Source organism: Lepisma saccharinum, chromosome 10 (assembly GCF_977018435.1).
Source record: "Lepisma saccharinum chromosome 10, izLepSacc3.1, whole genome shotgun sequence".
Lineage (NCBI taxonomy): Eukaryota > Metazoa > Arthropoda > Insecta > Zygentoma > Lepismatidae > Lepisma > Lepisma saccharinum.
This window is the reverse complement of record NC_139238.1, coordinates 76,719,525-76,741,707: the sequence shown is the minus strand read 5'-3', so window position 1 is coordinate 76,741,707 and position 22,183 is coordinate 76,719,525. Positions and strand designations below refer to the sequence as shown.

Here is a 22,183-nt window from a genome sequence, read left to right as displayed (position 1 = left end):
CCCCCCAGCATTCATAGGGTCGACGCTAGAAGCAAAATTCTGAAAATTCTTTCCATAAACTGGCAGCACTGCTGCTCTTATACGTTATTATTTTTTCCCCAAAGAAGTATCATCCTATTTTCAACGAAACTTTACATGGATGTAATAATGTACCACTGCTACACACTACATTTCTGTCATTCACTTTGGGCTGTTGTGGTGGATACAGGGGCATGCCGAATACCATTTTCTTCTATTAACTTTAATTATTGCGAGGTACAATGTATAACTTCGCTAAAAGCCCTGTCATTCTGAAAGAAAACAAAAACTCTATGACAATTAGTTCCCGTGCTACGATTTTTTTTGTACGTTGCAGCAAGTTTGAAAAAGCACATGCTTGAATAGCTTCCATGCACAGAGGCTTTGCACGCATACAAGGCTCAAGGCTCTGTCCACTAAAGGTTAAATTCAGGGTAAGCTGATAACTAGGGGTCGGAAGTTGAGGAAAAATCTTTTTTTTTTTCCTAGTGTCCGAAGACGGGGCCCAACATAATATATGTTAATTTTGGGTCATGTAGGCCAGAAAAAGGTGGGTTTTATTTGTCCTTTTTTGCCTTTTTCTGCATTTTTTTGGCTTGTTCCTTTTTAGCCTTTTTTTAGGTCTTAACGTCTTTTTTTGCAACTTCACCTTCTTTCAACTACGTTTTTACTGCCCATTCTCAATTCGAATCATCATCAGTTCATCACCTCTTAAACATCCTTTCTGCAGTAAAGAAATAAATAAATATATTTTTGGATGACTGAAGTAGGTCCTTTAACCGTAATTTTCTGGAAGTGGCAACTTTCTCTTGTTTTGAAGCTTTCAGTTTTTCGCACTGTGTTCCATGCCATGAGAATTTTGTATTTTTTTTATTCATTAAATATGTAATTATAACTGAAGTTATTAATTAATTTGGATCACATTTATACGTCCTTTTTAGGTCCTTTTTTGATATTTTTAGGTCTTTTTTGGCTATTTTAAGGTCTTCAACTTCCGAGCCCTGCTGATAACACTTTGAACCAATGCTAGTGCCAATACTCTCATCGATTCCCACTGATACTTGAAAACTGTAACTATTCAAAGCAGTTCAGAATTTTAATACATAAATTTAGTGTTGGAATTATGCCATTTAAATCTACCAGTTTTCGTTTAACCTTTTGAGACCCAAGGCCTTTTTCACATGTAAGCCTCTCTGTCCCGAGCCGATTTTGAGCAAAATGCAGAGTTTCAGTTAACTGAGTGTTGATTGGAGACTAATTGCCCTAGAGAGATGAGTGATATACCGTTGTATGCGGAATGAACCAGAGATTCAGACTAAATGAAATTTATGCAAATTCAGTGTATATGTGGCGGGGGAGGGGGCTAACTCTCAAAATTCCAAAAATTTGGTTCCTACACCCTCCCCCCAAGAAAAAAGTACATGACAGTGTCGACATGCACATGGAAATGATCGCTGACAAGTAAGGAACACAAAAATATTTGCATTATTATCATATGACCAATGTAACTTGAGTTGTACCCCCAAAAGGAATGGTCGGCACGCCACTGATTCAAGCTTCAAAATGCAGCGGTACCTTGAAATGACTATAGCTCAGAAACTAAATGCCCTAGAGATATGAAAGATATACCGTTGTACGCAGAATGAATCACAAATTCAGACGATATATAATTTATGCACATTCGGCGTACATATGGAGGGGGAAATCCCCTCAAAAATACTTTTCTTTAAAAAAAAATGGTGTTTCCCCCGCCCCCCCCCCCCCGAAAAAATGTCAAAATGCAAAATTTATGCAAATTTGGCGTATATATGGAGGGGGAAGGGAGAAAACCCCCAAACATTATTTTTAAAAATTGTCAATTCACCCAAAAAATGTCCTCGCACTTGGGCACAAAACGACACCTACGCACAACATTCACGGACGAAAAGCTAGAACGCAGTGAAAAATGAGCACCGATTCTTGCAGCTGCTTGAAATTCTATTTTTAGACAATGCAGGGTAACCCCTGTCGCAACTTGTGGACACTTGTGCTAAAAAACAAAGGTTTCCTTCAGCATGCTTCGAAATTCCATTCTCACAACCCAGATTCAGCAACCAGTCTTCCCCCTTCCCCACCCCCTCACGGAAAACTTTCATTTTGACATCGGATACTGATAAACAAGCTTCCTTCGAAAGCAGTTCACAGGCGGGAGTGAAAAGCATTGCTTTAGAACAACAAAGCTGGTGTTCCTTTGTCGGCAAAATTTGACCTTGAAAAGAGGCGCAAAAGAGAAGTCCCTTTCCCCGCCTTTCCCCCTCCATTTTCATGAAGACAAAAAAAAATGCAAAAAAACATTTCTGTTAAATACATGTGTTAGGAACAATATAAAAAAATCGAAATTCTAGCCAAAAATAGAAAAGTTATAACGTAAAAACTACGACCTTTACACAGCGTCTCGATCGAGATGTTTGGGACAGTGAGGGTTACATTTGTGTATCTCGTTCGAGACGCTTGGGCGGCAAAAGGTTAAAAGATTCACAATTTCACATAAAATCCATTTCTCCCAACAATATTGTTGCAAAATTAATTGAAATTATGCACTTTGCAGTCCTAGAACTAAAGGTTCCTGCAAAACCATCCATACATCACTCAGATTAACACACAAAATGAAGAAATAGTTAGTACGGCATTGTCGTGATTAACCCAAGAAGTAAAAAGCAAAGTAAAATATCCAAAATAGGAATAAAAATAATAAGTTTTGGAATGAAAGTAGCACGAAAATAGAAAATAGTTTCCATTTTTTGGTAAGAAATAACTTTGTTTTTATTTGCATATTTTTCAAATTTGTGAATCCAATCAACATTAGTAACATTACTCACCAATCATACCCATAGTCTCTTGGGTGTAAGATGCACATATTTTACTTTGCCTATCCTCACTGTTGTTTTCATATTAACAACAGATTTTTGGTTTTCAGTGAGAGGCAAACCTGCTCTCATGAAAACAACAAACACTGATGTTTTCTTTAATTTGACATAATACAGGTAAAGCTGGATATGTGCATTTTACATAAGGAACTGGATCACCTCGCTGTTATAATGTCCATAGGTAAACAATACTGTATTCGGAGCTGCAGCATTTGTCTGCCAAAAGAATATATTATTTATGAACTAACTAAATGTGATACAAGTTATATGTTACAAAGATTTCCGTAAAGGACACATCGTTGGAAACATAGTGCGGCAGCAAAAGTTCTTAACGGCATGAACATGGAATCTTAAGATTTTGCTCCTTCTGTAAAGAATGACTGAATACACAATGCTTGATATGATTAGAACTGTGTTCAGAGATGGCTGATATCTCTCGAGCAGAGAAAGTTTGATTTCCTCTGCAGGCACTTCGGGAAACTCAGGTTCTTCAACATGAACCTCTTCCTTGCTTATAACTCCCATAGCATACAGCACCTATAAAATAATGAAAACATTACCATCACATTCATTAACACAAAACTGTTTTCATGAAATTCTTTACAATTCAATATCAGATGATGTCTTAGGTAACTTTCAGACCGAAGTAACAAACCCTCAAGTTAGGTGCTTATCACTTCGAGACAAACCTACTGAAATGAATGCAACATTTCATTCCAAAGTGGTATAACAAGCTGCATATGTCACTTGTTCCTTGCATGTCATTCACACTGGTTCATTTTCTCAATAGTGTGCATCATGTTGCCTCCGTCTGTCTGTTGTCTGTACTGCAGACTGGATGGGCCCCATGTTGCTTGTCATTTGTCACTTTGATCTAAAAGCCCCCTCACATTTTGTGCTTGGTACTTAATTTTTATAAAATTTATAATCGTAAACAGATAAAACACTGTTGCCAATAATGACTTTCATAAACCAAGTGAAAATAAGATCCTTAGGAAAATATTTGGACCTAAAAGGGATGAGGAGACAGGTGAGTGGAGAAGGTTACAGAATTTAGAACTACATAATTTGTATTCATGTTCAGATATTATTAGAATAATTAAATCAAGAAGACTTAGGTGGGCAGGCCATGTGGCACGAATGGGAGAGGAAAGAGGAGTTTACAGGATTCTTGTTGGGAAACCTGATGGTAAGAGACCTGTAGGAAGGCCAAGATGAAGATGGAGGGACAACGTTGAGATGGAAAAGAGTATATAGAACTTGCTCAAGATAGGGAAAGATGGAAGGCCTGTGTTGCTGCAGCCATGAACCTTCGGGTTTAAGAAGGCTAGAGAGTTAGTTAGTTATAAACCAAGTGCAGTCAAAGGAAGCAAATCACATAGTTTTCAATTAAATTATTATTTAGTTGGGAAGTCTGGTTAACCTTTTATTAGTTTGTGAAACAACAATATTTAGGATTTCTAAAATGTTCTCTTTATATACTTATTGAGGATGATGGGCTTTGATTACACCTAAAGTCACCTTGGCAGACGAGAGCATTGCATGGTCATTTCACAATCTTGTCATTGAAAGTTCCTGAGTAGAGGCATTCCTTTGCATCTGTCTCTTCACACAAAGAAACATATGTCCAGGCTGAGACTCAAATCAACTTTCAATGCAAGATAGGGTGACGAACTTTTAACCATTAATTTAAGGAAGATTTTCAGCTTTAATCATTGAATTTCAGGGAGATGTAATTGCGACAAATTGTGCACTTTTTTAACGACTCCAACCAGTTTCCATGAATTGGATAATATTGAACAAGAGAATTTATATATAATATACAGACCACAATGAAGAATAAAAATTTACAAATTTGCATGTGTCTTAGTCCTAACCTAGATGTATTCGTCCACTGATATTGCAGTACCAAGCATTTTTTTATCATGTGCAAATTTCAAAAACTCTTTATAACTATACTCGTAATTAATTGCTACCATTAGTTCTGACTTAATTAATTCTAAGCTACTTTGATTTCTCTGGTCAGTCCATTTATTACTCATCAGTGAAAAAATTATTTCAGTGTGGTCATTTGAGCCTGGGATGCTCAAAACAGAGTCTTAAGATCTTACTAAGTTTTCACCCATCTTTGTTCTACATTTCCTGTTTTTACCACATTCACAATCACACCCGCCGAATGCTAAATGTGCAAGAACTTGCAGTCAAAGTTTTGTATGACTCGTGAAACTCATAAAGTATTTAATTAAAATTTTGCACTGTTAATGCAATATGCTGGAGAAGTAGAATGTCAATACGGGAGTTAGAAGGTTCCAAAACAAATAACTCTTAATGCAGGAGTTTCAGGGAAATGTGGGAGAGTTGGTCACCCTAATGCAAGAATATGAGTTGAGCACTCAACATATTCCTACCAAGACGGCACAAAACTATTCAGCCACCAATAATACTGAGCATGGTACAGTAGAACCCAGATTTTATGTACCGTGGTTTTACATATCCTTGCATTATATATTCAATCTTCATGGTCCCAATAGGGCAAAATGCTATAAAATTTTCCCGTGTTTTACGTTCTTTCACTTTGGTCCCCTGAAAAACATGAAATGGAGGTTCCACTGTATATGTCACACAACCCTTATCTGGGTGGTTAGGAAGACTCTGGTTCTGCACCTATTAAGAACAATCCACATTTAACCGAACTAGTGTATCCTAGTGACAAAAGCTTACATACCTCTCTAGCTGCCCGTTCACCAGCCTGTACTGCACCATTCATGTAGCCTGTCCATTCCGTGGCTGTTTCAGTTCCAGCCAGGAACATGCGTCCTATTGGTGCTCGGATGGCTGGCCCGTAACGTGTAAGTACACCTGGTCCGTAGAAAGCTGTATAACAACCTCCAATGTATTGCTCACTTGCCCACATTTTATCCACATAAGAGATTGGCTGAAAGGTAAAATTATCCTTATAGCAAAAATAGACCTAAAAGTGGTATCAATGTATAGTCACTGATACTCTGTAACAATCCCATTGATATTCGGTGAGTTTTTTACAACCCACAAATGTCTGTGACTATACAGCTAGTAGCAGTGCATAATACTAGGGACGTTCAATATATAAGTTTCCCTGTGCTATAAAATATTGTATAAAGCAATGCCATTAAAAAGAAGCACATGGTTGACAAGCGCCATCCTTCGTCTACAAGAAACAACAATCGATTCGTTATCGGACGTGAAGGCGCATGCGCTCAAGGGCAAAAAGTAAATGCTTGTTCGGAAAACGTGGGCTCACGTCATAAGGAGTTCAGAAGCAAGGATGGTGCACGCGTGTTGTGACAGGGGATGAGACATTTGTCCATCATTACACTCCCGAATTCGCGAGAACATCCATGGAGTGGAAGCACAAACAGTCTCCTGTGAAGAAGTTCAAGACGGATCGATCAGCTGGGAAGGTGCTTGTGACCATTTTCTGGGATGCTAAGGGGGTTCTGCTTATGCACTTTTTGGAACGAGGAAGAACAATTAATGCTGACCGTTATTGTCAAACATTGGATAAACTGAAAAATGCAATTCGACATAAGGGACCAGGTCTCCTGTCAGCTGGTGTCATTCTTATTGACGATAACGCTCACCCCCACTCAGCAGTGCAAGCACAACACAAAATTGAAGAATTGGGGTGGGAATGGCTGCCCCACCCTCCATACAGCCCCGATTTAGCACCAAGTGATTTCAATCTTTTCCCAGTGTTAAAGTCTGAATTGCAAGGTTACCGTTTCGAAACAGATGAAGAAGTGAATCGCAATGTGAGAATAGTGCTCAATGGCCAGAGCCCTGATTTTCTTGCAAATGGTATGGACAAATTGGTGCAACGGTGGGACAAATGCCTGAATCTCTATGGGGATTATGTGGAGAAGTGAGGAAGGATCCTCCTACACATGTATGTATAGTTTTCTAATGTATCTTAAAAATAAAATTTTTACAGCATACGGAAACTTATATATTGAACTACCCACGTAATAATTGTCTTTATTCAAGCAGGTATGTTTCAGCCTCTTGGCCTATACTTACAAGTCTTAAATTTGAGTACTGCAATTTGCCATCCAAAATTAACGTATTTAGCCCTTTTTAAGATTTCGGAAATTATTAATGTTTAAATATTCCATTCTAATTATAATAATCCATTTATCACAGCTTTGCTTAAAAAATTCATAATCACATCAGAATATTAAAATACCTCTTATGTAATCACAGGCAGGAGCCAGGGTGGACTGAGCCCCCCCCCCCTTCCTGGAACTACCTTCTGCCCCTTGATATTAGGCAGCATTTATTATTTTTGCTCAACTTTCGTGAGGGATAAATTCACAGAACATGAACAACAACTAATACATTTGTTCTTCTGCCCCCGTTGCGACCTCCTGTTTAGACAGAAATCTGTGACTTTGATGTCATCATGCAAATTCCCTTCGCATCTGCATCAAAGGTTAACAGCTGCCATGTTTTGGAAAGGAAGGGGAGTTTCATTGCTTCCGCAGGGGGTGGAATGTATTGTAGGCACTATTATTGAATATTGTGCATTTTTTATTGTGTGATATTAGGGGTGTAAGGGGTGCTCCTTCCACTTAGTGCACCCAATAGTCAACCTCACTTCCACATAGTACACCCTGGACTGCAGACTAATGAGGCTCTGGCGACTGGCCCCATGGCCAGTATAATTTTGTTTGTGTTGTCCTGTGTTTTGTCCTTACTTGTGCTGAACACCCTTTTTAGACTCAGCTGTTAACCAAGGTAAGGAAATTTTAGTTTTCAGACATGCTTTTATTTTTGTTATGATAAGGGGCTGGGCCCCGTATAGTGTGATGGGTGCAAAATAGCCTGTGCTAAAGCACCCAAAAAAATTTAATTCAAATTCACATTCTTGTGTAATATAAATTTCTGTATCATCAAAAGTACGATGAGATGTGTAGTGAGGGATCATGTCAGTAGCAGTTAACACTTCAAAAAAATGATGTTTTAAAAGATATAAAAAATGTAATATTTTTATGATATTTCTAAAATTCATATAACTTAATGACCCCCACACATAATTTACCATCATTTAATACTTTTAAACTTTTGAAAATTGGACTTGATTTACAAAGCCCCCCTGGAGATCAATTCTAGCTACGGGCCTGTGTAATCACAAACTACAGTTTTTCCACTCAATATTGGTGCATAATAAATGGAAACTTTGGATTTTGTATAATTTCCAGTGTAATTAGACTCTGCAAAAGTGATGTGTGGCATTTTTGCTGACCGTGTAAAAGACCAAACTGGCAGAAAAGATAATTGCCTGGTATCTGATACTGATATCTGCTGGTATCAGCTTAGACCTAACCAAAATTTATCCACTTTCTAAATAACCCTCGGAATACCAAAGGAGTACATTTTGTACCTCATGCATATATTTGCTGTATTTTATCTGGTTTTTAGTTCCGAAACGGATTATTTTGTAGCTGAATTTTTTGGTTTAATGTAAATGACAAGCAGTAAAAGGTGACCTTTCTCGAAAATTTGCTATGAAAAAAAATGTTTTTTGTGTCTGGGGTCCAAAATGTACCCCATTGGTATTCCAATAATGAAAGTAAATGCAGTGTTTTGGGCATTAGAAAAATTGTTTGTCAACTACACACATTTTCATTTATTCTTGGATGACGTGTTTTCTTGCAGCACAACAGGTGACTCTGCGTTGCAGATAAGTATCATTCAAAATCATGAAAGTTACGCAGGCCCGTAGCCAGGCAGGGGCCAGGGGGGCTGAGCCCCCCTGGCACTGCCACCAGCCCCCTTGACATTAAGTAAACTGTTTTGTATTCTAATTTCTTAGATGTGAAGAGTGAAAATGTTGACAGCATATATTATTTTGTTCACAAGTTCGCGAGGGATAAATTCACAGAACACGAACAGCAGCTATTAGATTTGTTCATCTTGTTTGTGAGCAGAAGTCTAAGGTGCGGCAAGGGTTTAGAAGATTCTCTAGACTTCAGAAAGTTCTTTCATAGGGGAACTTCTTTATCTGTAACTTCCCTGCCCCTGTTGCAGCCTTTCATTTGACAAATATCTGGGACTGTAACGTCATCATCCACATTCCTTCCACAGCTATGTCAAATGCCAACAGATCCATAGTTTTGGGAACGAAGAAGAGTTCTATTGCTTCGGCCGGGGTATGGTAGGCACTATGATTGAAGTGAATGTTGTACATTTCTACATGTTCTATATAAATACCTGTATCATCAAAAATAGTATAGTGTGTATTAAGGGATGGCGTCAGTAGCAGTCAATGAACACTTCAATAGATGTTTTAGAAGATATAGAAAAAGTGTAGTATTTGCATGATATTTCTAAATTTTATGTTTTATAACAACATAATGCCCCCACCCCCAATTTACCTTCATTTAATACTGTTAAAACGTTTGAAAACTGGACTTGGTGTACAAAGCCCCCCCCCCCAATAACCCGTGGGTCCCCCTGGAGATCAATTCTAGCTACGGGCCTGAAGCTACGTATAGAACATGAATGAATATAAATGACTGTGTTTATTACATATTATTTATACTTCTAACTTGGGAAATACATTATAAAAATACTCTGTATGTTATTTGAAAAAAAACTCATTTTTCGTGTAGTAAAGTTGACTACTCTCTCTGGTGGTACTAAAGAGCAACTTTGCCACATTAACGATTTCTGGACATATAAATATTTCAGGGTGCTAAGATAACTTTTGGTGAAGTGTACGTTAAACTATGTTAAGAGCATTTGATATTTCTAAAAAGTGGACTAGAATACATTTAGTGAGTTTGGCTTGTGTAGAAAAACAAATTAAATGAACTTTCAATAATCTTGAAGCGTACCTTTAAAGCTTCATTAGACTTGTAAATCTTGGCTAACGTTCTGCACACAACCTGCCTCCTCTGGTTCTCACTTAATGTACTTAACTGAAGAGCTTTTTCACAACCAACGAAACAGATGACACCAGCAACGTTCACACCTGGTTTGATGTCCTCTGCAGCATTATATATGACCTCAATTCCATCACAGCACGTAGCAAAACCATTGTAACCTGGAAGAAAAATTTTACACCTTCATAGAATGTATTTAGTAGAACTATGTTGAGACCATCTTAAGTGATTCCAGTTGGTGCTGGCGTGAAAGGGGTGAACCTTTTTGAAGACATCCAAATGTCAACTCCTCCACAGAGTACACCCTCGACTGCTTTGTTGCAGACTGACGAGGTTCTGGCATCTTAATTCATTGCCAGCATAAGCCTCTTTGTCTTGTCCATGTGATTGTTGTTTTATCAATACTATCTTGTTATCACTAATCCCCATATCAGTTGATTAGCCAAATGTGGCAAGAAAGTAAAAGAAAAGAACATCAATCCAAACTAAACAACTAAAAACTAAGCTTCATGGTGCAATGACTAGGGTGACCAGACGTCCTCTTTTATCCGGACATGTCCTCCTTTTTAGGTGTCTGTCCGGGGTCCGGGCGGATTTTTTAGAAATCTGTAAATGTCCTCCTTTTTTGGAAAGAGTATAGCATTGACCATAGCATATGTGCTGCATAGAGAATGCTTCACTCGGGGCGCGTTAAGTATTCAAGCAATGCTCACCTACCATCTGGGAGCTCAATACGATCACTTTCCCGACAGAGTCATTAGTAGGACGCGTATTTAAGGCACTAAAACCCCTTGAAATAGGCTCCTAAATTATGAAAATAGGCACTTAAAAAGGCACCATAAACTAAGAAAAGGCACCCTAAAATTAAAAAAAGACATTAAAATAGGCAATGGATGTGAACTTATTTAAATTTTCTTCTTACAATGCACAGTTATACTGTATTAGCACTTCAGTTTATACATAAAAGTGCACGAACGATTAACATACTACAGTACTCTTTTGATTGAAATTCACATTTGCGGGAAATCGTCATTAAAAGTAATTCTCACAAAAAGAGCTTATGCTAACGACTGTGCGAATTTGACCAAACGATGAAAAAACAATTTGCACCATTGTACCAAAAATGATATTTAAAACAATGTTCCAATTCAGACCATCAAATCTGGCGAATTCCAGATTTCAGTCAGTACAACATCAACAAAGCCTTACATCTTTCAATATAGGGAAAGCCAAAGGCACATAAAAAAGCTTAAGTATGCAAAAATTGCAGAATCTCCATTTTTTGCCACGATTAAGCAAAATAGGCAGTAACCATCAAAATAGGAATTTATAGGCACTATAAAAATGTGTTTTCTGAACAGAAACTTCATGAAATGAACTTTAATGTTTAAACATAAAAGTCTATGTTTTACTACAAAGGAATAAAAAAGGCAAATAGGCAAATTTCCGCACCCCAGTCATTAGTATTAAGCGCTGAGACTGCTGGAACGCATGTAGTCTGTGCAGTTCCTTTTCAGTTGATTGATTTGGTTTATTTTACTTCACTCTTCTGCCACTTTTGGCTAATCGCGAAGATGGTTATGAGCGATGATATGATGATTTTGATGAAGGACACTCACAAAGAAGCCGGCCCCTGTGGCGGAGTGGTTAGCACATCGCCAGGGGTCCCGGGTTCGAATCCTGGCCTGGGCATGGATATTTGTGAGTGTCCATTCATCAATTTCATCATATTATCACTCATCCCCATCTTCGCAAATTAGCCAAAAGTTGCACAAAAAGCGAAGTAAAATAAAGCAAATCAAATCACAAATCACTCACAAAGAACACTCGTGCCCAGGCCGAAGATATTTCTGTCTAATATCCAAGAATTAGAAAAGAAGTAAAATTCGGTGCTTCAAATTATAGATATTCTTTGTCATTTTTTAAATAACAGATTAGGAGATTGCTTTCTTTGAGAGATCTTCTGAAAAGCATCTGTGAGCAAAATGTTGGTAAGATTTTTGTATATTGATTAAATTATGAGTAATGGCAAATGTATAGCCATTTTTTGCGATGTCCTCTTTTTTATGACTTTGTCCTCCTTTTTCACCATGCTCTGTCCTCTTTTTTAAATGTATGTGTCTGGTCACCCTAGCAATGACCCTCTAACAGGGCTACCGTTAGGGAATGCGAGACCCTGTCAGAACTATATCCACGAGGACCTTGTATTATGTAATGTTAAAATATTGATAACATCCATTTCTCGTAAAATTCTTCTCTAACGCCAACCTGGTTCTTAGAATTGTGTAATTATTACCTATTGTTAAGCACGAGTGCGCGTTCGCAGTATCGCCGTTTAGCACCAATAAAATTTATAATTTGGTAACCAACTTTTCTTCATGACTTTTTCTGTTTTAGCAATACAATTCCTAGAAAAGAAATATGGTATCCTGTGTGTTCGCAGCCATGTACTGTAGATTTATCCTCCTTGCTGGTATTTATTTCATCTGCCAGAAAATGCACTAAATACGGAAAGGGGATCATGACAGCCAGAGCCGGTCTTAAGGGGTGGCAACTCAGGCACTTGCCTGAGTGCCCGCGCTCCAGGGGATACCGTGCTAGATAAAAATAATAGTTTGTGTTCATTTTTTTTACGAGTTTATAGGATACTGTTGCTCCCAATTAAGTAACTTATCTGATGTAGCCTGCATTCGTGTCTTATTTTGACATACTTAAACATATCTAAAATTATTAAAATCATAAGGAAAGTAGCTACTACGTAAAGATTGTGTTCCAAATATTTGTATCAAAAATACTTAACATATATTGTTTGTTTACTTATAGAATGAAATATTTGAAAATATTATTTTTATGGAAACAATGCAAATTCAATGAAAAGTAAAGAAAACAATTATGTTATTGGATATGATTAAATATTGCTACTTTTCAGTTAAAGTAACAATATGATATTGAACATTCCAGTTTTTGCAATTAAATATAATGAACGTCATACTAGGGGTACATCAGATTGATAGATGTATTTATTTATTGTTTTAAGTCCACTTTATGCCCAGAAAAGCTAATAGGTACTGGACCTACAGTTTAAAGTGGGATCCAAACCAATGTGCCACGTGCCTCCACCTAGCATCAAACCTGAGACCCCTTGATTATAAGGCAACAACGTACATCAGAATGATTTGATTGTTTATTGTTGATTTATTGATTTGCTGTTTAAGTCCACTTTATGCACAGTAATGCTAATCAGGACTGGACCTACAGTTTAAAGTGGGATCCGAACCACTATGTGCCTCTACCGTGTATCGAACCCGGGACCCCTTGATTACAAGGCAACGATGCTACCACTGCGCCATCGAGGAGGCCGTATACATCAGAATGAAAACGAAATGAAAATGTAACTTAATAGTGTTTACATTATGATTTTGAAGGACACCTGTACTTCACACTAAGGAACAAAAATTGAAGAAAAAAAAATAATTATATGAGCCGCGAATAGTTTTATGTCCGAGGCCCCTTATTGCACGTTGATTCTCTGCCAAATATTTAATGACATACAGTCAAGACCTCACGCTAATGCTACTTTTACTCTGAAATCAACAGACCCTGTTGCTCATCAATAGTTATGTTTTTCTGCAGTCTAAGTTCACATTTGGTTCATTTTTCAAGGCATTAAATGTGACTTTCTGATATTTCATGGTTTTGTAGTCGATAGATAAATGCCCCCAATCATCGAAGCCTTTATTTGCCAGCATACCCCCCACCCTTGTACCCAAATAGCTTACAACAAAAACAGAAAATCTTAACTTTCCTCTTTACACCAACCACCTTCCGCCGACCCTTTCCCCATTTTGCATAACACGCTTATAATGTCCAGGTGAAAAGTGTTGATTATCACCATTAATTGGGTAATCATGATTTATGTTGCGATTAGGGTTTGAATGATTGAATCAAATTCGGAACTGTTTAAAATGGACGGCCACTCACCTGGATCTAAAAGCAGAGGCAATCTGCCATCTGGCTCAGAAGATGAACATGAAACATACTCCTTCTCGTAAATAGTTCCTGTATTTGGCACCTGGTTCACAGACAAGCTACATTTAAGGTCACCGCCGCCACTGGTACACACAACTTGGACTATATCACGAACACACTCCGTAACACCACAATCAACACTAACAATAAAACTCTTGACGTCAAGTGTATTTACATATTTCCGTTTATCGTGGCGAAATTTGAAATGGAAACTGTATTTGCAGGCAGCAAAAATTTCTCGAAGGCACCCTTCTGACTTTTTAAAAACGCATCCTTTATTATTATTATTATTATTATTATTATTATTATATAGAATCCAGCCAGATTCAAATTTACAAAATTTGTCCCATTCCCTAGACATTCCTATAATCGCAATTCTAAACACCTCCACATACTACTGTGTCAAACAACTTGTTTGAAACAAGAATGACTTGAAATTTGTTGACACTTCGGCATGGTTGTAAAATCTGGAAATGTTCCTTTTCTGGGAGGGTTTGAGAGACAATAAAAATAAAGTACTAATATCTCCAGATCTTTACTTCTATTTCATCTGTGGGGGCAATATACCGACCCAAGGTGCTTTGACCTGTACACCACCTGCTCTGCTCTGAAGCCCCTTTTTGCAAATGGATGGAGTTGTAAAGTTTGATGTCAGAGGGAGAGAAGGCCGCAGAAGAAAACACAGTACACCCCTGATAAAAAAGTGAAATAATCTTGTGTAATTTTTGTTTTTTTTTTCGGGTTTTTCTTATGATTTATTTTTGTAGGATTCTCATTTCCCATCTAAGTTTGAGACATGAATACTGTCAGGTACAATGAAACGCAATATTAAAAAACTGATATTGTTTTTCATGTTTCCTTCCAACAAGAAGTTTCAAAAAATTATTGAGAAGACAAATTTGCCGTTCATTGTTTTACAAGCACTATTTACAATCTGAAGTGCTTGGAATATCACCAAATAAGGGACTAAAGATTAACGCTAATCCTGTGTTGCAAATTGCTTGCCTAAAAATTCGGGAAATTACTATACATGCAGAAAAGCTAAAATGAAAATAAATTCTTGTAAACAAGGTTTGCTTAAATACTGCAGTCACACTTCAGTGCATAAAAGTGACAGGCAAATTATTGATTGTGCCAGCAATGGGACTGTTCTAAAACTATGTTTATGCCTATGTTTCTTATTTTACGTCACTCTTCTGCCTCTTTAGTTAAATCGTAACGATTAGCATGAATGACGTTTATATAAAATTGAAGAAGGGACACTCGCAAAGGAACATCTAAGCCCACGCTAGGATTCGAGTGAGTGCATATTTTGAGAATTAGATACTTGAATAGTAGGAATTAAAAAATCGGATGATAAGAGTGAAGCAAAGGAATTGCACTTATCTATAATTTCGAAATTCTTTACAGTAATGCTGCTACAAACAACTCCGTGTCGGAAGAGCCACCTTAGGGCACAGCCTGCCAATCAGCTTTTCTTTGTGTGACTTGTGGTGAGCGCATCGAATCCTCCCATCGCCGCTATTTTTTGGCTTTCGAGACTGGAGCCCGCTACTGCTTCTTTTCAAGTAGCCCCTTAATTGTTCTCACGATGCTGGGTTAACACCGACATTTTAAGTTTGTACTGGGAATCGAACCCGGGACCACTCACACCAAAATCTAAAGCGCTAACCAGTAGACTTCGCGGGAGCCCTCTTTACAATAATAGGGATGCTTAAGTTAATTTATTTAATATAAAGTAACTTTCTCCTAATTTCATCTAACCACCATTCATCATCGTCACCACAATCAAACAAAAAAACAGAGAAATGCATTTTTTATCCTTTGAGTGCCTATTTTCCTACTTGATTCAGAGGTTTTTGCTGACTACAAATCCGTACCCGTACTCATTATTCTCGAAAACAAGAGCTTTACGTGTTTTGCACTAACGGAGTATCAGACACTCAGTATACGTTTCATCTTGCTGTTAAAGACACCCGTGTGCTGTTGTAAACACGAGGGGTTGTAGTAAAGAACCCAGTGATCCTTCAAGGCTTTGATGCCGACTCTTGTTTTCGTCTTTTCGCAGAATGGCATCCCCTCCAATTTGTTGTCCCTCAGTTTCCAGACAAGTAGCCATTTTATGATGCCTGTCCTCAGCAGAACATTAGGCAGGAAATCAGGGAAATTTGAAGTCACAAATGTATCGTTGTTCCTTGTCGGCGAATTTTCACTGGTGGCTTGACAAGAGAAGACAGAGTTGTCTGTTACCAGAAATACAACTTTATTATGACGAAATTTTTCACAACTATTATGTTTTCCTTCCTTCTATTCGAATGCAATCGCACTTGCACAAAAAATGAACAAATAACTGATTTGGAAGCGCAAGACCCTGTGCGGTGGTACACGTCGCACACTCCTAACGGTGGCCCTGCCCTCTAAGGACCAGGGCTTGCGAAGTAGCTTTTCCACTGTCTCATCCAGGGACATAGCTAGGTTCATCAGTTTGGGGGGGCCCAAATGTCAGAAATTCATCGATCAAACCATTAAGAAATTTAACAACAACCAACATTATGTATGTATGTGGGTATATATGTATGGATATATATATATACATATATATATATATGCCGGACCCTGTGGCTGAGTGGTTAGCACATCGCGCTGCGATGCCAGGGGTCCCGGGTTCGAATCCCGCTCGGGCATGGTTGTTTGTGAATGTCCATTCATCAATTTCATCACTCATCCCCATCTTCGCAAATTAGCAAAGAGGCACAAAACGCGAAGTAAAATAAAATAAATTATTCAATATATATATATATGAGAGAGTGAGATAGAGAGAATGAGAGACAGACAGACGTTGTTAAATTAAAATCAACTCTCATATACACACGCATGCCACTCACCATCGTACGCAGGATGTATTGTGGATACATTTACTGTTTTGCTTCATTGTTATCCTCCCCTTTTATTCCTACGATAATATCTAGTTTTCAAAACTGGCTTTAATCGTGGCGTTGAGGACGGATGATGATAAGATGAAAGGACAATCACGAAGGAACATTGACAAGACAAAACAGAACCCGTCATAGGATTACACTGGCTGTGGGTCCACATGCCGGAGCCTCATTAATCTGCAGCAATGTAGTCCACGGTATACTACGTGGAAGAAAGGTTGATACTTGAGCACCCTCCGCAAACATCACTCCCTATTATAAATAATATTGGTGTTAACTGGGATACCGCAAGCGCACACATGTGTGTATGTGTGTAATAAAAAATAATAATTACGCAATATTAATAACCATGTTGGTATTGAGAGTAGAATTTTATAGAAGTGGATGTTGTCTTGTCTTTTATTTCAGTTTTCATAATGTAACATAAGCGCCGACATAAGCCTTGAGCGGTGTATACTTGCGCCAAGATAACTGAAACATCGGAACTACAGACTTCCCTTCCTCTTTCTTTCACCCTGGAACTTGTATGCTAGGGTGATGGATCTGTAATATGGTAATATAACTCCAATAAATCCTCAGCTTAACATGTCATATATATAGTTTATACCAGAATCGAACCTAGCACCTTTAATTTTGAGGTGATCGTGTTACCCACTACTTTCAGGGAGGTCCCTGTCTGTTTTCCAACTGGTTGTGAACTTCAAGAATGATGACGCTTGACAATAAATTTTACATACGTTTATGGTATAATTTCTTAAAAAATAATATTGTTTGTGACTGCAGAACTAAATATTTGATGGCCCTGGATATAACAGATTTCGCACAGTTATTGGCTAATTTAATTTTTATGCGTGAGCCGAACGTGGTTTTTTTATGCACCCAGAGATGCTACTTTCCTTCAGCCCACTTCTAGAGTTTTTACAAAATTCCGCTTCTGACATGTAAGCGTAATACGTTATGAAACCAGATGCCCCAGGCTCTAACTCTGGTTAGGTATGGGTGTACTATGCTTGTCCCATCACCATTTCTTCAGTTCATCATTCATCGTAACCGCCGCGATTAACGAAAAGCAACGAAAAATAACTAACCTAGAAATGGAATTAGAAAACGTTCTCTCGAAATTGCACAAGTTGAGTACACTACCCCATGGGAAGAAGATTTCCGCTTCTGTGAGAAATGATTGGTTGACTTGCTTTATTTTACTTCGCTTTTTGTGCCACTTTTGGCGAATTTGCGAAGATGAGGATGAGTGATGATATGATTAAATTGATGAATGAACACTCACAAACAGCCATGCTCAAGCCAGGATTCGAACGCAGGACTCCTGCCGTCGTAGCGCGATGTGCTAACCACTCTGCCATTTTCCTTGAGTAATTATGCAAATGATAACAGAAACCACTTTAGAATTTGAAAAGCTAATGTATCTAAAGCGTGTAGATCATTGTTAATAATTTAGTACATACCTCGTTATCTTTCATGAATGAGGGTTGGCTTATTCTTAATTATAGCCATGTGTTAGAGGAAATTCCCCTCCTCCTGAAGTTTTATCTTGCAACATACATCTATCACGCACCGCACTATGACTGTCTCCGTAATCTGAGACAGGAATGAAAATTGTTTCCAAAGAGGTCCGGAAGGAGTAACGTCGATCCCGAGGGACATTTGTTACCGCTTACCAGTCAATCGGACGAATTTTGACCTGGCAGGGATGAAAAGTACATTTTCAAAAGACCTCCGAATTCCCTTAACGGGACGGGCTCCTGCGTTGCATCTGTTTTCGACAGGTAAGAAGTAGAAAAATGAGTACAAGTCTTGCTTTGGCGTTCATGCCACGGGAAATTTGGAAGCAGTGTTTCAAACTGTAAGCAAAATTTACTGAAGAACACTTTTGCAATATTTGCCATCAAATTAAAATTTCCAGTAAAATACAGAAACATTTGCTGGGGCCACGTGGGCGTTTGCGGGGGCCAGTGCCCCCCGTGCCCCCCTCTAACGACGTCCCTGGTCTCATCCCATTGCTGCTGTTTTCTGTCCTTCGAGACAGCAGTCTGCTTCTCCTTCTTCTAAAGCCCTCACCATGTTGGGTCAACACTGCCAGGAAAGGAACCCAGGCCCACTTGCACCAAAGGCAGGAGTGATAACCATTTGGCTACATGACAGCCCTTAATAATGATACACCAAGATGATTTTTTTTGCTGAAATTGATAAACTACAAAAATAAAATTGACCAATTTATATGGTCTGATCCGTACATCAAACATTTCATGAAAAACTGAAATGATACATCAATTAATTCCAAATTAATGGATTTGGTAGCAGAACCAGATGCATGAGTAACACCTGCAAGATTTAACAGCTGGCACATACCTATTACATTTTAAATATCAAAAGGATAAATAAACCAAATATGCAATTAATGAGTACCTTTCTCTTTCCAAAAGGCTCTTTCATAAAATACCAAGCATTTCATCACATTTCCCATTGGTGATCGTTGCAATAGTTGGTGTCTCAGTGGAGGTAATGGCGGATCAAAGTGTATTTTCATCTGAAAATAGAAGGGAAAAATACATTAATACCTTACAATTATGTTATCTTCAAATTTACACAAACGTAGAATGGGGTGGGACCACTTAATATCTAGGCAGTGACTATCAGCTCATAGCTGTTGTACTGTTCTGGCATTTCTTCAAAATATCTCATGTCTTAGCCTAATAATTCCAGCAAGTACCAGGTATCCAAAAACGTTTGTGCCGCTGGAACGAAAAGTGAAAGTCAAACGGCATGCAACCCTATCTGGATGACGTCAGAAGTTTACATTCCCAGCAACCATCAGTCAGTGCAGAGTTGGGAGGCGTGTCGGTCCCATAGACAGCAGGTCTGTAGGAACTACAATCCTGAAGGGAACATGCCAGTGTCAAAGGACGTTTTATGGCCGTGTTTACTGTATGAGTTCAAATTGGGCAGCAATGCTGCAGCCTCTGCTCGAAAGATATGCTCTGCGTTTGGAGAGGCATCAGTGAGTGAGCGCACAGCGCAAAAGTGGTTCGGTCGATTTGCATCGGGCAATGAGAGTTTCCAGGACAAGCCTCGAGCTGGACGCCCCGCCACTATCGACGAAGCCCTGCTGAAGGAGACCACCGAGTGTGATCCACAGCAAACGTGCAAAGAACTTGCACAAGGGTTTGGAGTGTCGGAGGAAACCATTCGATTGCATCTGCACAACTTTGGGAAGACTTGGAAGCTCAGTAAGTGGGTTCCTCACATTTTGTCCGAGGAAAACAAACACCAGCGGCTCACCATTTGCGCATCATTGCTGTCACGCCACAAGAAAGCCCCATTCCTGGACCAGATATTGACATGTGACGATGTTATACAGTAACCGCAAAAGAAAACATCATTGGTCGTCCCCTGTTTCTGTTGCATTGACCCCCAAAGAAAACATTCATCAACAGAAGGTACTGCTCTGTGTTTGGTGGACCAGCGCTGGTGTTGTGCACTTTGAATTGCTAGAGCATGGCAAAACCATCACATCCGAGGTGTACTCGTCCCAGTTGCAAAGGGTTGCAGCTGCACTGCGTCCGAAGCAGCCAGCACTAGTCAACAGGAAAGGAGTGATCCTTCTTCAAGACAATGCTAGACCTCATACGGCGAAAGCAACCTTGGTTGGGAAATTTTACCTCATCCTCCTTACTCCCCGGACATTTCCCCATCCGACTTTCACTTGTTTTTGGCCATGGATAACCATTTGCGTGAGCAACAGTTCCGATACCGAGATGATGTCACACAGGTCATAGGACAATTTTTTGCTTCTAGGGACCAGAACTTTTACAAACGTGGGATTTATAAGCTTGTATCTCGTTGAGAACGTGTAATTGAAGCTGAAGGAGCTTATTTTGCTGAATAAAACATATTTGCCAGAAATTACAGGGTCTTTATTTCTCACTGCAAAATAGGGCATGAACTTTTTTGGATACCTGGTAGTTACTTTCTCAGTTATTTTTTCTCATGATTTTAAATGTATAATTTACATGCACTGATTTGAACTCTTTAAACGTCAATTCTAGTGAATATGAAACACAAATTCTGGTGTGTGTTGTTAAAAAGGGAGTATTTAATTAAGGTGAAATCGTAAGCTTAGTGAAATCATAGAAGAGATAACTGGCCAAAAAAAAATTAATAAGTGCTGTACCAAAAAAATAACACAAGTGCCAAAAAAGTAATCTGTTTCTTGCATTACATTACACAACAACGTTGCCAAGATTGAAAGTCAACCACTCAATGCACTCAGCCACCAATGTCACTGGGCATTGGAGAATACTCCCTTCCTCTGAAAGAGGGAGTTGTGGGAGCTACAAGTACCCATAACCCCTTCATATTTTTAAGTGTGCTTATTTATGTGACACTTTGTATTTCTTTTCACTCATTATGTTGACAAAAATGTTCAGAACCAACTGATCACTCATGTGCTAGACATCTGTACATGAACTTTTGAAATTTTGGGAATATTTGTGTAAACCCCCTTTTGTCACTCTTTGCCTGCTTCTACAAGTTTTTGGTGTCACCAATATGTAAATTCAGATCATGGTATTACAATAACAGCATAACCAGTCTCCATGGAGATCGAGGCAAACTACTGCAAACCCAAATGACCTAAGTTCAAAGTCTGGTCAAGTCATGGATGTATCATTGTGGTTGTCCATCGTCCATTTCATCATTCATCCTCATGATTGAAAAGATCCAAAAAACACTTTATATTCACAGCATTAACATGATAAGACATGAATGCACCGAATTTGAGCTTATTCTTCACTGCTACATGTTAGAACAGGAACTTCCTCAATGCAAACTGGCGAGACACAAGAGTGTCATAGGAAAGGAACTTCACCTGGCCTTGTGTGCATGCATGACTGACTGGATCAGAGAATGGGCCACATGCCACCATGCCTTCGGAGGATGCTTGCGAGTTATGGTTTAAGACTGCATCACAGAGTCTGTGTCCTAAATAATCAGCTGAATGGCTAGACACTATGAATTCATATTTCCACAGATACTGAAGCATGAATGTAACTTTCTGAATAACATGTGGACACATACCGTATATCCCATGAATATCCAACCTTGGAGGTCCCATGGATGTCCAGGATGGGATATCGCATGGACATCCAGCAGAGCAGGATATCCCATGGACATCTAATGGATATTCATGATCTGATCTGGACATTGTGGATATCCCTTGGAGATTTGTGCTGTGTGAGTAGATATGACTTTACACCCTATTTAGATGAAAAATTCTAGAGACACCCCTGCATCTAGTCATCTTCCATCCTCATTGTTGTGATTAGCCAAAAGTGGCATAAAATGGCATAAAATA

At 38.7% G+C, this 22,183-nt stretch overlaps 1 protein-coding gene across 2 annotated transcripts in view; it reads right to left on the bottom strand.

Moving 5' to 3' along the window:
* Window positions 1–2,791: 2,791 nt before the first annotated feature.
* Window positions 2,792–22,183, bottom strand: part of LOC145993953 (amine oxidase [flavin-containing] A-like) — a 48,311-nt gene continuing 28,919 nt past the window's right edge. For both annotated transcript variants that reach the window (XM_083129931.1, XM_083129932.1), the window contains exons 6-9: window positions 19,237–19,357; window positions 9,800–10,008; window positions 5,650–5,859; window positions 2,792–3,461 (exon numbers count right to left, since the gene is read on the bottom strand). In XM_083129931.1, coding sequence (XP_082986057.1) covers window positions 3,195–3,461; window positions 5,650–5,859; window positions 9,800–10,008; window positions 19,237–19,357 — 807 coding nt within the window. In that variant the 3' untranslated portion in view covers window positions 2,792–3,194. The remainder of the gene's footprint in view (window positions 3,462–5,649; window positions 5,860–9,799; window positions 10,009–19,236; window positions 19,358–22,183) is intronic.